Raw genomic sequence first — 18046 nt, 5'->3', positions numbered from 1 at the left:
GGAGATAACCATAATGTAATTGTGGGACCGAAGTCATTATAAAATTTATATGAAATCTCTATGTATAATCCAATAATTACATATATTATGCAATCATAAGAAATGATTGTATAATATTAAATAAAATCATATATTTTACCAAATGACTTCGTATGTAGTGAACAAAATTATTTACAATCAAATGAAACTATATGAAATCATGTAATCTGTGGAACAATATTTCAGCTAGTGATTACTTACTTGGCATATTGTCGTTATTGTTAATATTGTCACTTACACTCTGAGACGCTAAATGCGTGCGCTAATGCGTTTTAATTTTAATTTTGCGAAATTTTCACAAGGAATTGCAATGTGTCAGACTGTAGGTGAAAGAAAACAATACACACAAATGCGTATATAATGCAAAGAATTTGTTTAATTATTTCGGAACATGCATTGTAGATGCACTCTGAGACGCTACTGTTTTGTACGATTTTTTTACTTTTTGAAAATATGAGTTTTTTAGAGACACTGTAATATGTCAAAATATGAATGGTGAGAAAACAATACGTATCATAAATGATGTAATGCAAATGATTCATTTAATAAAGTAATAACTCCAGAACATATTATACATATATCTATACGCTCGACAAAGACTGAACTGCAATTTATAGAGACTGCGTTTCACTTAACGCTCGCAACGCTCGCGAACATCTTTTGTCCTTGTTTAACATTTGATAAACGACAAGGATGAAATGATTCTACGAGCGTTGTGAGCGTTGAGTGGAACGCAGCCAGTCATTTGGTTAAAAAAGAAAATAAGAAAGAAAGGATCTTATTTTACAAGCCTGTAAAAAAATCTACCACAGAATAAAAAGAGAAACAGCCAATTTTGCATCATACATATGTATATGCATTGTATATATTTCATACAAAAATAACACATTTTAGTTATTATTTCTGTGGAATTATGCAAAGTTCAACAATGAATAATATATTTTACATATTTAATAATATTAAATTGATTGAAAAGCTTGCGTATATCTTTTTCTGCTATTATTTTTATTATTCTTTATATAGGAGTAACATGAAAAATATAAAAGAATTTTCTTTAATCGATAAAATGTGATAAAATATTCTTATTTTATTAGTATATTATAACATATAATTATAATAAAGAATATAAATGCTTAGATAATATATTGTTATTTTCGAATTGTCTATATTACTTTAATATAATCTAAATTATACTGTATTCTCAGTACAGTGTGTAACCAGGACGCGTAACAAAAGAATATTATATATACATATATACATATATATTATATATATATATATATATATATATATATATATATATATATATATATATACAGGGTGTTTTAAAATTCGCGCCCGCGAAGTACAAGACGTCATATTTTATACTAAAAGAAACAATTTTTCTTTTTGCAGAATTGCGTTTGACAAGTAGTTTTTGTAGGAAAGCAGGTTGAAATTGTACGAATAAATATAAAAATTATTTATCGAATGTAATTTTACTACAAGAAAAAGTTGTTCGTTTTAGCACAAAAAACAACTTTTTCCTTTAGCAAAATTGCATCTGATAAGTAGTTTTGCAGGAGAGCAGGTTGAAGTCAATAAATAAGGATAAAAATTATTTATCGAAAGCAATTTTGTTAAAGAAAAAAGTTGTTTGCTTCAGCATAAAGTATCACGTCTCGTTTTTTGCGGGTGCGAATTTTGAAACACCCTGTATATAGAGGAAAGGTCCTCTATTATGAGATACCGAGTCTATTTTGGATAAATGTTAGGAGTCTATGGGCAGAATTTAAAAAAGTAATAGGTCATTTTAAAGGGAATTTAATAAGCTTTAAGATAATGTTACATAAAATTTAATTCAAATTCCATTTTTTTGAAAATTAAAGAATGTAAAAAGTGAGCAAATCGTAAAGTCAAAAAATTGTGCTCTTAACATGAGATGCCGCGAGAAATCGATAGTAAAACGCAAAATATATCAGTATTGCAATTAAAAAACTTTATTTAATATTTTTAAAATACAAACAAACACAGCCAGCGTGCGCGAAAAATGAGCATGCGATAGATTATATCCAGAACTCGTTTTCAGGTAGTTTGAATCAAGCATATATAGGCACTCGACGTTCATTCGGTTATCTTTTTTATTATTGTACAATAACATTTATACTTTAGCAACGATTTTCATTGACATAAGAGCATGGATTATTTCATATTAGGAATACCCTGGATATCTCATATGATTTCCACGTCTTATGATTTTACGATCATCAAATCTAATTTCTGTAATTAAATAATTCAACATATCCCGTATTTTTCTATTAGTACGACTTTACTCTATCACTACATGAAGAATTTACTGTTAAATATTTATTTTTTAAATATTTATTAAAAACAAGATTTAAATGCTCATCTCAATGAAACTTAAAGACATTCAAATTCTAAAATCTTATTTACAATGACTACAGGCATGATCTAATAATGAATTTTCTACTAGTTTTTAATCCAAAAGCAATAATCATGATAGAACCAATAGATAACGTTTATTAATTTAGCAGAAATGTCACTGTCTCATATTAGGCGCTTATCTCATAATAAGGGGTTTCTATATATATAATTTTCTTCTTTAAATCTTCTTTATCTTTAAACAATGTTACTATATTTTTATTTTGTTGCGAAAAAAGAACTCGTAAAAATTAAACTGCAGGTCTTTGTAACATCTAAAATTATATTAATATTATATTATTAAAATATTGATTTATTAACAAAGAAAAATAACTACGGAGCTGGAACACGAGATTGTACAAAAATAATTTATAAATATATATCAATTATAGTATATTGTACTGCTACATATTAGATGTGTTTATTCGTTCTTCGTACGCATTCCAAAGTTCTTTTTTGTATTCTAAAGTGGCCTTTAGATAACCGTTACGCGCCTCCGTGATACCCCTGCCAACGACTGCTAAATCAGCACCCGCATTAATAACCGATTGCGGATCGTTGTATTGTTGACCTAGCCCGTCTACACTTTTGGCAAGCTTGACACCAGGTGTCAAGTGGAGTAGTCCAAGTTGTGCTGAGAGTTTGGATTGACATACGAATCCTACCACCAAATCAGAAGCTTCCTCTGCCATTAAAACTGCGTTCTTTAGGTAATCACCAGTCGTCAATGCACCTTTGCACGACATCTCGGCAACTAAGAAAATACCACGGGGTTCAGTGATATTATCTAAACTTTTCTTCAGTGCGTCAATGACGGATGCACCTGATATCGGATGTACGGTAATCAAGTCGGCCCATTCAGCTATCTTATAAAAGCCGTGTCTGTATTGTAACGATACCGTGTTGCCGATATCGCCGAACTTGCGATCTTCCATCAATAAAAATCTGTGCTGCCTCGCTAATTCTTTGAGCCGAAAAATAAAGTTTTCATTGAAGTCCTCTATGATATCTACGTGAGTTTTCAGCACGGCGATATGAGGTCCCACTATGTTTGCTAATTCCAAAATCGCATCCATTTTCGTTAGGTCTGCTGCCAAACAGAGATTAGTTTGTTTTGATTCCATTAGCTCCAATAGTTTTGAGGCCAATGGATTTGTTGTTAATTTTGCGCGTTTACTATATGACAGTTTCAATCTGTCATCTGGCACACCTATAAGCAACATTAAGATAACAAAATTACAATAGAATATTTTATAGATACCTATAAATATCTATATACATGTATTCACAATAGAACTCTGTTTATCTCAACATGTCGAAGGATAAGAAAGAATTATCTGATAATCATAGTTCAGATAAGAGAGGTTCATCAGCTTTTCTCTTTATCAGTACTTATATTAGTTCCAATAATATAAGTTAACATTCAGAAAACAGGAACACATTGAGTAAGTCGAGTTCCTATTATCTGGCGCCATAGTTCTGATAATAACTCAGCTATGAATTTGTATGTTTGAAACTGATTGTGAAGTATTTGGAACTTGTTCATATAAATGGAATGCAGATAAACAGAGTTTTACTATACTATATATATAAGTCATAAATTAGAATATAGTAACATATAAGTCATAAAATATATGTATTACAAATAATTTACCTTGAACAGAAATGCTCGGTGCTTGATTTGCTGCCAAATAATTGTCAACATCTTTGACTATTTCAGGTGTGATCTTTCCAGCTTCCAAGAGGTACTTCATAAGCTGTGTAATCACGAACAAACTCTTAACTTTAATCTCGTGATTTTCAAGATTCTTTTTGCCACCTTGCTCCCTATCGATTAGCACATAAGCTTCTGTCACACTTAGATTTTCCTTTTTCAAGACATCGACAGTTTCTAGAATACTGCTGCCACTTGTTATAACATCCTCAATAATCACGCAATTTTCACCAGGTAAGAAAATACCCTCAATTAACTTCTTTGTACCATAAGACTTTGCTTCTTTTCTCTTCATTAACATGGGAATCTTCTCTTCTACTGATATCAAAGTAGCTAATGGCAATGCAGTGTATGGGACACCACAGATTCGAGACACTTTCGCAGGATCATCCACCAATGTCCACAGAGCTTTTGCCAATTTCAACTACAATAAAAAAATAAACATCATATACATTACATAACACATAAAACCAAATTCCGCTAAACTTCAATTAACTCAATTGGCAAAACCACTTACAACAAAATGTTTGATTGTACAATCTATTATCTTGAATTTTTTCTACTTGTCAAAAATAAACATTTTCATCCATTAAAAAAAAAATACTATTACTTAATAAGTTAACTACCAAATTAATTAGTTTAGTCAAGATAATCTAATATCCATTTCTATCAATGTAGATTAATTTTGATCTCGGATTAACTTACTTTTCATCTTTTCCTAGTTCTAAAAATTAGAAAAATATGAAGAGTAGATTTAATCAAGATTAAAGTTAATTTACATTGGTAGAGAAACGACATATAAATCAAAAAGGTCATATATAATTACCATTAATTTCGGATGAGAAATTATCATACGCAGATCAAAATATATTGGTGTTGTTAGGCCAATTTTTGTCTTGAACTCTCCGAATTTCACAGCTTGTATATCATACAGCTCAATTGCCAATTCTTTCAAAAACTCTACCATTTCGACTGTAATCATAGCAACGCATAATTAAAATAAATTTCGATGTTAAACATTTACCGGTGGCTGCAAGTATAATTAAAAAATGTTAATGATCATCAAATATAACCTTTGTTTTTTACTATTCAGAGAATCACGTGCTTTTTTTCTTCCTCTATTTTGATCTCGTTTCAGCACTTAAATCACTCCGTACTTGAAAATGATCTATGACAAGTCTTTTTCTCAATTTACACGTGCGAGTGCACTATGCAATATATATAAATACTAAACTTCTTTTGAGAATGTCACGTGACTCATGTGTTTACTGTATTTAGTGCTGTGAATGGAATCAAATGGAATCGTCCACTAGAGCAGTAGCGCCTCTATGATCGGTATAGATTGGTATGATCAGTTAAGTCAGTTCGTCAGTTCTGGACTGTGGTTGGTGGACTATGGACTGTGGTTTCAGAAGAAATTTTCAGAAATTGTTCTTTTCAACTGAACTTAGGTCTGTCTTTTATTCCTGCACTAAAACTCTCGCTTTCGTCAAATATTAAACCTACCTATCTCACTTTAAGTTCCAAAAGTATACAGTAAGTAGTTCAGCCACAGAAAAACGGACCTTTTTCTGTATGATGGTTTCTCCTTTTTTTTCTCCATAATTAATTCTATTCCACATTACGTAACAATGAATTATAAAAATGAAAATTAAGAGTTAGAATATAAAATAACAAAATAAGAAAAATATTAAAAATGTCAAGTATTCGTAGTAATGTACTTTAACGGTATTTTTTAGGCTTTTATATGTATTTTACTTTTTTATTAATTATCATACTTTATACATGTCAATAATATTAAACACATTATAATTAATGTTGTAATTTTAAAAAATTTAATCATTGCAACGAACAATAAATATTATCATGACACAATATTAAAATTAAAATCTTATATAATTGCGTACAATATTTTTCATAATTTTTCCCCCTCTTTCTTTCATTTTCGATATGTATAAACTAAATGTTATTGAAATTATTAAAATGACTAAATTATCAGGAAAGATTAATTTATTATAAAGGCATAGGAAGAGCAATGAGTTACACGACGTAGTATTACATTTACAGTAACACAAATATATTTTATTTTTATTTGAAAACAACGAACATATCTTTAGAGATCGCGGCGCGATCCTCGCGCGACCGCAAAACGCATACTTTGCAAGTGTCAATGTATGTATGTGTGTTCGTGCGTGTGAACATTCTATGTCTCATTAATACACCCGCTCAAGTATGCTAATAGTATTAATAACCACGATCTCTCCTGATTTCCTCGCAAAAACGAAATATACATTCGAGATATTCATATAAAATTTAAGGATGGCGAATGAAAATTCAATAATAATTATTATTATCATAATTTTGTAATATTTTTTTTCAAACATATCTTAAATAAGTTTCTATTTATTTCCAAATTGTATTTTCTAAATATTTTAGTCAATTACGATCGCTTTTCACTTTTTGTTTTCCTATTACTTATACAGTTTTTGTACACAAATCAGCATGAATAATAGTTGCGAAGATAAATGAAATCTTAATAACTGCAGATGTCAATATTCAACTGATAACAATCCTTTTAATTAATTATCATCAAAAATACGGCTATACAGATTATTATGAGACTTTACATGGGAAACCTCATATTCTATGTATGTAATAAAAATTTTATAGAATGCAAAATATTGTAAATTAACTAAATACGAAAAGCGCTGATGATCAAAGTTAGATGTTGAATTAATATGTATATCTATTTTTATTTAAATGAATTTATTTCAGAAATACTACGCACCGTTGCTGTCGGACTTCTAACGTAATTCATCTAAAACATTAATAAAATCCCCTCAAATTTAATTTTAAAAACCTATAATAAACTTATTGCGAAAAATATTATCTCGGTTGGCGTTCCAAATCCGATAATAACAGCGCGCAATCATATTTCTGAAATAAATTCATTTAAATAAGAATACGTTATTAGTTCAACATCTAATTTTGACTGTTAAGTGGCGCTCCTCATATTTAGGTGATATACTTATATAAAACGGTCTTAATTCCAATCTTATTATTTTAAATTAAGCTGTGCATCTACATGAAAGTTTTTTCCTTTTTTTATTTGGAGCTTAACAAATACTTGTATTTATAACGAAATTGTGGATATGTATCTAAAACCTTTATAGTTTCTCGAAGTAAAAATATTTGGTGAAAATGATCACAGAAAAAACAGTTTTGTGAAAGTATCCACATATTTAATTAAATACAGTTCTAAAAATAATTATGTTGGATCATTAAAATTAATATATAAATCGTTCAAAGCACGATGATAATATAATGCTACAAAAAGTTTCGATATTTTAATAACTAGTTTAAGCGTTCAATTGAAGTAATAATTATTTTGATGATCCAACATAATTATTTTTAGATCTATATTTTATTAAATTTTTAGATAGTTCAACATAATCGTTCTTTTTATATTCATTTGTCATTATAGTATTCATTGCCACGGTTTGTAGGCCGTTACAAGTAAGATAAAGTTATCTTGCGGTACTTTGGCTATTAAAAAATCCGTTATGATAATCTTCTGTCCTCAAGGCTTATCTCGAATCTGCATACTGCGGATTCTTTGTATCATTGGGTCGCCAATACGTTGAATTTTTTATAGTATCATCAACTTATTGATAATATAAATTTCTTAAATTAATCCCAAATTGGATTAATGTCCATAGATCCTCAATACACTAGTCATTCTTTGTTGCTTTAGTATTAAGAATCCTTGATTCTATACAGAATGTCGCATAGTAATGTTTTTATTACACTAGTTGTTTAAAGGAAGAAATATGTGTGATTAAATCCATGATTTGTAAATTGCATTTAAACGAAAACCGCATTTGAATTATAAATCTACTAAGGTTACATATAATATATTCAAAATAACCTTTGCAAGTTCCGAACATACGATTATATTCACAATCGTTTCTTGATATATTATAATAAGCATTTCTTGTTAATGTATATTTATCCGCAAAAAAAAACCCAGGTCTGTACTGTAGTATCAAACAAATGTAATAGGAACTAACATTAATATTAAGTGTTACTGGATTACAAAAATTTACTAAATGCCCTAACTAGGATAGTTTCTTAAAAGAATATATGTATAAATAAATATTTACTCAGAAACAATTGTGATACCATCCATTGTCCACTTTTGCTCCGAACACGTTATACGTCCATGGATTTCTCACGTGGAATTCATATATTACATTCGATTAGATTAAATAAGTCTATTCTATACTATCTTTTTTTCCTTTTTTTCTCGGCTTACCGCATTTTTGTGCTTTTGTTTTAAAGCACGAACGCTTTCAGACTCTAACGCTTATAAGATCTAAGTACAATTATAATATAATTAATCTCAATTCTCAATAGCCAAGTCGATTGGACTCTAATTTGATATAATAATAAATTTTCTACTCCACTATTAGTACTTCCCCAAAATTCGTATATAAACCTTGCTAAAATTGCGCCGATCATTCCTGACGCAACTGGGTGGTCGCAACCGAGACATACATATTTATTAGATACTTTTGTAAAGAATTCCATTCCTATTTTTAATATAATATTACTTTACATTAATGAGTTTGGATTTGTCCTAACGATTGATTTATATGATTTTTATACATTGGATGAGATGAATACATGAATATGTATAAATTTTAATTGTTAGTATTTTAGTATTTTAATAGCATTATGTCTGTGTGATAAATATAGATTCTACTGCGTTCGGTTGGCCACCCATGTATCTATTAAACTTATCAGAAAACTATCAAAGATTTTTCAAGAAATTTGTAAAAAATATGTAAAAGAAACTGACGTGCTCTAATTTTAATGATAAATTAGAAATAAAATCTTAGTATGCAATTGATGACTTATAGGAAACATTAAAAATAAAAAAATATTTAAATTATTTAAAAAATTAGATGCTCTACTTTTCTTTATAACAATTTATGTAAATGATAAATAATTTCAATAAAATTTATTATTTTGTTTTTTATATTATATATATATATATATATATATATATATATATATAATATAAAAAACAAAATAAAATAAAATTATAAATTTATTGTTCTAAAAATTAAATTAATATATATATATATATATTGGATTAATTTAATTTTTAGAACAATAAATATGTCAATAGATATAACATTTAATGTTCAAGATCCGCAAAGTTAATTGACGGTTTTACGTGAAACGATTTATACAAGAACTTTAATTAATTTTTACTTAATATTTTATTTTTATATAAGATTTATCGTTTTATATAATTTATAATAATAACACTTACAAAATTGGTAGAAGAGCACGTCAGATTCTTTGTGCTCTCTTAACATTGTCTACAAAAAATTGTTATTCCAAAAAGAGAATTGAACAAACGGGTGATTTCTGATTTCGTTGAGAATTCATTGACAATTGTTTTTATCGTTAAAAGAAATATTACTTTCAACGTCGGAAGTAAATCGTTATCGATAAATCTGATGTTTTGCCCTATAAAAAAGATCTTACGAGTAGTCGTTTATTTATCTAATTTGAGGAAAATTGTTGCATTGAGGCCTCTGTACATTTGGCGCATCATAGTTAATATTATTTTTCTTGGAATTATCAATTAATTTTTACGTGTGTGCGTTAGTTAAATTATTTCTTTTGAAATCGTCGTTAAAAGTGTATTTTGAAGGAAAAACTGTTATATATTTTGTGCTTATGATTTCCTCGCAATTGAAATGAAAAATTTTTATATGGTATATATATATATATATATATATATATATATATATACATATAATAAAAATATTTCTGTTAGCATAATAACAATCGAGATTTATCAATTAATATTCAATTAATATTAATATAGTAGAAAAAATTACAAGAAAATGTGAAATATTTCTAAACTACATAAAATAAACATCTAAATTGCACGAATAATTACAGTGCCTCAACAATAACTATCGTAATAACAACAAATTCTGATAATATCGTAATGAGTAATAATTCAATAATTATTTAAAGCCTTGTGCTTTAACGTTACTGTTACGTAACGACTATTACATAACGGTATATTACTCTTCGAAAGACAAAGTTTAAATATATAATTGCATCCAAATTATATAAATTTAAAGCATTAAAATATGATACGTTAAATATAATATATCTAATAATCTCAGCTGATGATTTAGCAGAGATAATATTCGCGTTAGTCTGATAATTATTATATAATAGTGCAATTCTTAGAATCCGCAAACTAGTATATATAAGTCGTTCTGTATCATCTTTTAGCTGTTACTCCTCAATTTGGCGTATTCTCAAAAAGCTAAAAAATGAATACTTATTCCGGAGAATACTTGGTTTATACAGGGTGATTTTGACATATTTCGTCATCCATCATGAGCAGGCAGAGCAATCGAACTGAGTCGAAAAGTCCTCTATCATTTTGCAATTTTCGCAATAGTTAACAAAATATTAATTACTAAAAATTGCCAAATATTGATCTTGAATAATTTTTTACTCAAATACTATCTCAACTTTATAGAAAACTGCAAGAGACAAAAATCATTTATTTTCTTCTCATAAAGTTCTGAGAATTTTTTCAGAATTTTTTAATACTGTATTTCCTCATATTGATAAAAATAAGAAAATGTAGTACTAAAAAGTTGATAAAAAATTCTGAAAAAATTTTTAGAGTTCTATGACTTTTCGACTCACTCTACCTGCTCATGATGGGTGACAAAATATGTTAAAATCACCCTGTATAAACCAAATATAAGTAATTGATGTTAATTATTTAAACAACTGTAAATAAAAATAAAAAGAACACAATATATTAATGTGATATTTAATATCTAAAATAAAAATAAAATAAAATAAAATAATCGGAAAACGTCGATGCAGTACTCCGATCGTTTATTGAATAGTTTTTTGTTAAAAAAAATAGGCCCATTAAAATACGCGATCATAACTATAAATGACTTATAAAAAAATGATTAACATCAAATAATTAGAATCATTTAGATCAATTGATAAAGATTAAAGTTATATATTTTATAAAGATTTTGGAAAACAATTTTTGGTTTATAGAAAAAAATATTTCATTTGATAAACTATCAAAATTCAAAACGATGAAATCGTTATTTTTCCAACATGCGCCTTCTTTTTCAATAATTACTTTCTCAATAAAAATTATTAATCACTGTACGATTAATCGTATCATTACTCGCTCTGTAATTTTTTATCACATCCACCTCAAACGCATCATAGCTTCAATCTGATCAACTAATGGATACATACGTAAGAATCTTGATTCTTCATTTTTCTTGTATCCATCTTCTTAATTAGGACAAACCTTATTTAGAATTGATCATAAATTTCGTTTACACGAACGAAATTTTCTTCAATTTGTCAGCAATCGCAGTTCTCGAAGAATATTCGAGGAACCGATATTTTTCAGTCGACAGAAATCCAATTAGGATCCAGTATCCTTGTACAGTTTATTCGTTCGACATAAGCTGCACGCTGTCGTCGGCCGATCGAAGTCGTCGAACTTCCGACAAAGAACGAATCGGTGTCGGGTGTAATAACGAGAAGGGATGAGAATGCCGATCTAAGATAAAAAGATAGCATATGGAAATAATTCGAAGTATTTCAAATGTATTGAATCATTATACAGATAATTTTTTATTTATAGAATAATTTATATATGATGTAAAATATAATATAATACACACATAGATACTCTCTAAAACTTTTAGAGTGAATTTCACTCTGAAGAGTGAAATTTCTCTCACTTTCAAAAATTGAAAATTCAACCATTCTTTTAAGACTGAATTATGAAAGTTGAATTTTTACTCTGTTAGAGTAAGTTTTTACTTCAAAGAATTTAGACAGTTATACAGTTATTTATTATTATCTATTTAATTCATGTTTATAATGTTTATAATTTATATGTAATTATGTAATTATATATTATTTATAAATAATCAATATATGTAGTTATACATATTAGGTGTTGGAATTAATTCGTAGCGTTTTTAATGAAAGAATGTTATTTATTTCACATGAGCATTAAAAAATACATTAATGAAAGTACTTCCCATCACTTGTAAAACGCTACGAATTAATTCCAACACCTAATATATTATCATATATTCCTTTATTGATTAGATTTTATCAGCAGAGTAGAAAGCTACAACTTCCGGCGATCGCCTACTTTCAGGAACCTTAATTTAATCAGGTAAAAGTGGAAAGAGGCAGTATATATACATTGGTATACGTGTGTGTGTGTGTGTGTGTGTGTGTGTGTGTGTGTGTGTGTGTGTGTGTGTGTGTGTGTGTGTGTGTGTGTGTGTGTGTGTGTGTGGAAGAGAGAGAAAAAGATATCGCGCTTGTCTAAAGTCTACAGTGCAATGTCAAGGTTGGACGTAAGTGCCTCTCATGAATCGATTTGCTGAAACTCTGATCTATATTTTCACAATATCATGTCGGCATAATTTCACTTAGACATGCAAATACTCCCATCTCTCTCTTCGATTTGATTAATCAATATCATTTTCATATTGTCTTCTTATATGATTTATGCCCGGGAAAAAATGTTATATAATGGACATATTATACATATATATAATTATATATAATTTTATATAATTATATTTAATTATATATGTGAAACATTTTTTCCCATATGATCATCTCAAATATTATTAAAAGAAAGAAAGAAACAAATTTTCTAGTTATAAATATATGTATAAATAAATAAATAGTAATTTTCCATCCAGAAGTCTTTTAATTTTTTATTAACTATTAAAAGTTAGTTTCATTTAATTTTTCAATTTGAGTTTTTTTAAGTGAGTTAACATGTTATGTTCTTAATATCTTTTTATCGTAAAATTCTCTTACTTTTAATCAACTGATATTGAATAATAATTTTATATAAAATAATATGTGATTCATAATTATATTACAAAAATATTAATTTAAAGAAAAAGCAAACATTTTAGTTAAACAAATATTCGAGTAACAAATTTCTATTAATTTTTAATTTAATTTAGCCATAGTTTTCCTTAACACAAATTATTCTTAAAGTGAATGTGCATTATATATCCTAAATATCCTCGTTAAAATCCTCACCTCTAATATCAGTCGTCGTCTCGCTTCTAGAGAGCTCATGGTCGTTACCACGATGCGAGGGTGTCTTTGACGGGCTCTTGACTAGAAGTGTCGCATCATTCTTGCCTGGGGTGGTACTTTCATCCTGATTGGGAAACTGGAAGGCCGTGGAATTGGGCCATGAAGCCGGGGGTGGACTGCGTACCAGGTGCTCATGTACCTGTGCTAGTGTTAGCGGATCCGCGTCACCGTATTCCTGAAAATATATATCTTTTTATATACGTTTAAAAAGAAGTAGAAAATGTTTCTTTCAAAAAGAGTATAAATTCTCTCTCTAAATGCTTTCTCTTTTTTTCAGAAAAATTGATTCGTTTTTAATAAATTTTTATACTCAAACAATTATACATATAAATTATTCAATAATTTATTTTTATTTAAATTCTGCTTTTAAATTGTAACTACAAAACATACAATAATTTTTCTATTATAACTTTCGAAGATTATTGAAGGAATATTTTAACTAATATATATGTGCACACATAAAAATTAATAATTCTGAAAAATTGATAATATTATTTACTTTGGAGATTATTTCATTTGGAGCAGTTATAAAAAAATTTACTTTTATCTCTAAAAGTTATGGTAATTAAAAAAACTATTATTATAGTGTATGTAGAAATGGATCTATAATATTTTGTTAAATTCGCAAAAGTTTAATGCGAGATCTCACCTGCGACATTAGAATTGCATCGTCGGACTCGGACTCCTCGATCGATTCCACGAGGCTCTCTCGGCTTGCTAATACCTGTACATAATTAGAGAAAATTTGCACAATTACATCAATATATATTACACAGCAAAATCGTGTAAAGGACTATTAAGAAATAAAAGAAGTTCATTAGCAATTCAATTTTCTTTCTACAGTTGGAAAAAATTTAAACAGTCAATCACAAAAATTAACCAAAGAAATTCAAATTTTTTTATGTATTAAATTTTTAAATTCTAAAACACTGCATTTTGTAGAAATCAAGAATATACATTTTTCAAAATTAGAGTAAAGTAATGTTGCAAAGTTTTGAATCATTTAGAATTTCAGCAATTCGCAAATTGTTCAGGATTGAAAGATTTCATAAAAATCTTTTTTGAGGCAACGTAATGATCAGGCCGAACCTGTAGAAAGGGATTGTCCTGACGACTCAGCCTGAGTGCCTCCATGTCCTGATCAATGTTACGCGTTCTACCGGGTGTCAGGGTCAGAATTGAGTGCGAGGGTGACGGCTGACAGGAGACAACGACGTCCACTGCTGTCACACTCAAGGTTGACGGAATTCGCGACATCGTGCTGTCATTCTCCGAGCCGTTTCGACGATAAGCATTGGTAATAATTGCTGTAAGCAATATTGCTTGTAATATCGATCATGTATGCAAATGCCTTCATTAACTCGATATAAAAATATATATCTCACAATGAATGTATATAATTTATTATCTGAAATATTATTAATTGAGTAGATGGAACGTTCGCGATTGCGCATAATTTATTAGGTAGATTTTCATCTTGCTAATTACATTTAAAGAAACAAATTGAAATAATATAAGCGACCTTCGAAGTAAATGTCATTAATTAACCTTTTACAATTTTAATTAATAAGTTGCGTGTGAAGAGGTAAATATCATGAAATACTTATTTAATTCCTATATTAAAACTCTTTAACAAGATATCAATGTTTAAGAACTATTGCATTTTTTATTAGAATTTTTTGTCCAAAAAAATGTATTTTTTTAACACCTTCAATTTTAGTTTAATAAATAATAATGATAATAAATTAATAACCGATAAGAAACCAAAAGACTCCACAGATTTTCTAAAGATTTTCTAAATATTTACTAAAGAAATATTTAGAGATATTTTCAAGCTAAGAAATTAAAGTTAAAATATTTTATAAAAGATCAGCGGTATATCTTACCAGGAGTCTCCACCCTGGGCGTTCGTTCCATCTCTTCGTCTTCGTTAATCTTCATCCCTACCGCCAGTTTTTTCGATTTAAACAGATTCGTTAAGAAAGCCGTTCCTTTGCGTTTCACCCGATCATATCTGTACGCGCTTTCGGACGACACGTGTATCATAATTCGTCTGTAAATATAAATATACGTGATGTAAATAATTACAACATCGTGTAATTTTTCATTTAAAATATAATGCTATCTTAATACATCTTCGGACGACATATGTATCATTAAGATAATATTTCATTACAACAAATTTTTCAAGCGTATTAATTGGCTGTAGGAAAGAGAAGTTGAATATTTCTATCCTGTATTCAATCAACAGGCTTCAAAAATTGTATGATAAATGTAATACTAGTTTTATTCCAGCCTTTATCATCTGAAATTATAATAAATATAGTGGGAATTGAAATAATTATATATAGAAATAATTATATATAGAATGGTGTACAAAATTATAGAAAATTTAAGCAAATTGTTTTACTAATCAGGTATAGATTTAATAAAAAATATCAATATAATATAATATTATGAATGTCTATAAATTGACAGAAAATAAGTGTGAAATCAATCCATAACAGTCATATAGCCGAAGAGTTAATTTGCATATTGTTCTCAAGTCGATACAAAGAACTGTATAATAACTCACTGTAAATTGTAATGTAATAATTTCATATTGCAACAATACGTCAGTAATATGATAAGTCAAAGCGATAGATGTGACAACTTACATCACTTTCACTTTTAACCCATCAATCGTCGCAATTAAGCACCCTCATAACGATTAAGCATCCCTTCCGAGAATTTTTATCGAAGAAAGTTCAATCTTATAAATATGCATATATACATTTATCAAAAACTGATATGAGACAACGATAATAAACAAATCGTGTCGGGATGCACTTTCAAGTAAAAACTCGATGGAATTGAAATCGTTGTCAGATTTGCAAGCAACATCGAATTTACAATCCGAGTAGCATACTGCCAACTGCAGCTGCGGAAGGGTGTGCACCTACTCCTGTGCAAGAACTCGCGCAGCTGCAGTTGCTGGCAAGTAGACAGAGCTTGCGTGTGACAGGGGTGGATAAGAAGGGGAAGGTGAAAAAGATGAGAGCGACGAAGTCCTTAAAGAGCGAAGCAAAGGGTGACGTTATTTTTTCTTTTTTTTTTTTTGTTTGATGGACATCTTCAAGACTCACAACTGTTTACTTAATTAGTAAGACAGATGGCTATTTAAATCAAAGGATTAAGGTGAAAAAAAATGGACCCTGTGAAGTTTGAATTTTTTAATTAGAAATATAAAACGCGTCGCACGAATTTCAATTTACACAAGAGAGAAAATATCCAAATTACGAAAGTACGGATGAGTTACAGATTCTTTATAATTAAAAATTTCAAGATCATGATTACGTATTATCTATCACATAATTGCAGTATGATCATAACGCATCAATTGTTGAATTTAAAAAACAACAAATTGAACATTTTTAATCGCTCTTTAAGGAAAATATAAAAAGATCCTCTCTTACATGAATCTGTATATATAGTGTTAGTAGAAAACGAAAAATTTCTCAAATGCATAGAGAGATTCGAAAGGTGATATCAAATCTTGTAGATTAATTTTTAGAATTCGTAATGCAACCAATTATATATAGGGTGATTGAAGAAGACGGGTACTTTTCCAGGAGTGCGTCGTGTCGTTCGATCGATCGCACGAGACTCTGCTGTACAAGGGGTGGTTACAATATATGCTACAGTCAATCCCACGTATGTAATGTGATCAGTACTAACAAAAAATTAAATAAAATAATAAAATTACGATATGCCCCCTCTCATCTCCCCCAATAATTAACAAATTATAGCATGTATCAGTGACGGATGTATGATACACATAACATATCAACATGAGTGATGGCTTACCTCCGAAAGTTAAAAGAATCTTGTGATTACAATTCTCTTGCTATTAATATTACATACGTTAGTTTTAGTTCACACAAGAATTGTAAATTATAAACAGTGGATTAATTTTACGTACAATTTTAAATAAAAATTTTAAATGAAATATAAAATGAAGTTCACAATAAAGTTTCTATATTGAAGTAATGTATCCTTGAAACTAACTCAGAAACTAGATTTTCTTATTTATTTAAACTTTTGTTTATTTTCTACAGTCCTCCAATGTTTCAAGGATGTAACTTATATATACATAATCAATCAGAGGAGTAGCGTTAACTTTTTGCTGTAGAAACGTTATAAACGTTCAAACCTCTCGAATGATATACAGTTATTAAAACTGCACGTGGTTAATCAATCGGATCAATCTGATCAAAATAGTGAAATTGAAATTTCGTCCAAACGCCTTTCAAGCAACTCGTTCGTTTACCATTTCGAAATTTATAACAGATCAGAATCTCGATGATTCTCGAAAACAATTTGCAAGCACCAGAGATATTTAACGGAGCCATTTCACGCTCGTTGTAAACACCATGTAAACATCGCGATCACTGTGACGTTTGTAGTCGACGATTACGAGGGGCAAAACGGAACTCAATTAATACTCGAGGTATAACGTTTCGTTGAATTACCTGAAAACTCGCACACCTGCGACGATGCATCCTTGCGTTTCGTCGCGTTGCAAAGCGTCGCGACGCCAACGACACAAGGGTGCGGCGCACGCGAGGTTTTCTGGCCGGTGCAGCGGCACGCCGGTCCTAC

General features: G+C 29.1%; 2 protein-coding genes and 1 long non-coding RNA gene across 11 annotated transcripts in view; 1 reads left to right on the top strand and 2 right to left on the bottom strand.

Moving 5' to 3' along the window:
• The window catches only part of LOC147908509 (uncharacterized), a 48606-nt gene extending 34943 nt beyond the window's left edge, over positions 1 to 13663 (top strand). Inside the window, exons 1-3 of one of the 2 annotated variants that reach the window (XR_015546209.1) lie at positions 5513 to 5625; positions 12383 to 12452; positions 13376 to 13663. This is a non-coding gene — a long non-coding RNA (uncharacterized LOC147908509). Of the gene's footprint in view, positions 1 to 5512; positions 5626 to 12382; positions 12453 to 13375 lie in introns of those variants that run through there. The other variant, XR_015546208.1, reaches the window with a different exon arrangement.
• On the bottom strand, positions 1997 to 5447 carry r-l (rudimentary-like). Of its 2 annotated transcripts, XM_011064801.2 has the most exons (4): positions 5248 to 5447; positions 5001 to 5146; positions 4115 to 4598; positions 1997 to 3670 (listed from the first exon to the last, which is right to left on the bottom strand). In XM_011064801.2, the coding sequence occupies exons 2-4, from the start codon at positions 5139 to 5141 to the stop codon at positions 2865 to 2867; spliced, it is 1431 nt and encodes a 476-aa protein (XP_011063103.1). In that variant the 5' UTR covers positions 5142 to 5146; positions 5248 to 5447; the 3' UTR covers positions 1997 to 2864. The 2 variants fall into 2 exon arrangements, with proteins under 2 accessions (XP_011063103.1, XP_087265827.1); XM_087409701.1 differs by lacking the exon at positions 5248 to 5447 and having other exon boundaries at positions 5001 to 5156.
• Positions 6230 to 18038, bottom strand: LOC105151219 (hypothetical protein). 7 transcript variants are annotated; one of them, XM_087409704.1, is made up of 7 exons: positions 16063 to 16336; positions 15539 to 15710; positions 15292 to 15458; positions 14495 to 14712; positions 14055 to 14129; positions 13346 to 13580; positions 6230 to 11822 (listed from the first exon to the last, which is right to left on the bottom strand). In XM_087409704.1, the coding sequence occupies exons 3-7, from the start codon at positions 15449 to 15451 to the stop codon at positions 11710 to 11712; spliced, it is 801 nt and encodes a 266-aa protein (XP_087265830.1). In that variant the 5' UTR covers positions 15452 to 15458; positions 15539 to 15710; positions 16063 to 16336; the 3' UTR covers positions 6230 to 11709. The 7 variants fall into 7 exon arrangements, with proteins under 7 accessions (XP_087265830.1, XP_087265831.1, XP_087265832.1 ...); XM_087409705.1 differs by having other exon boundaries at positions 15582 to 15710; XM_087409706.1 differs by having other exon boundaries at positions 15981 to 16066.
• Between the last annotated feature and the right edge of the window lie 8 nt (positions 18039 to 18046).

Source organism: Acromyrmex echinatior, chromosome 9, assembly GCF_024713525.1.
Source record: "Acromyrmex echinatior isolate Ae372 chromosome 9, ASM2471352v2, whole genome shotgun sequence".
Taxonomy (NCBI): Eukaryota; Metazoa; Arthropoda; class Insecta; order Hymenoptera; family Formicidae; genus Acromyrmex; species Acromyrmex echinatior.
This window is presented reverse-complemented; position numbering and strand designations above follow the sequence as displayed.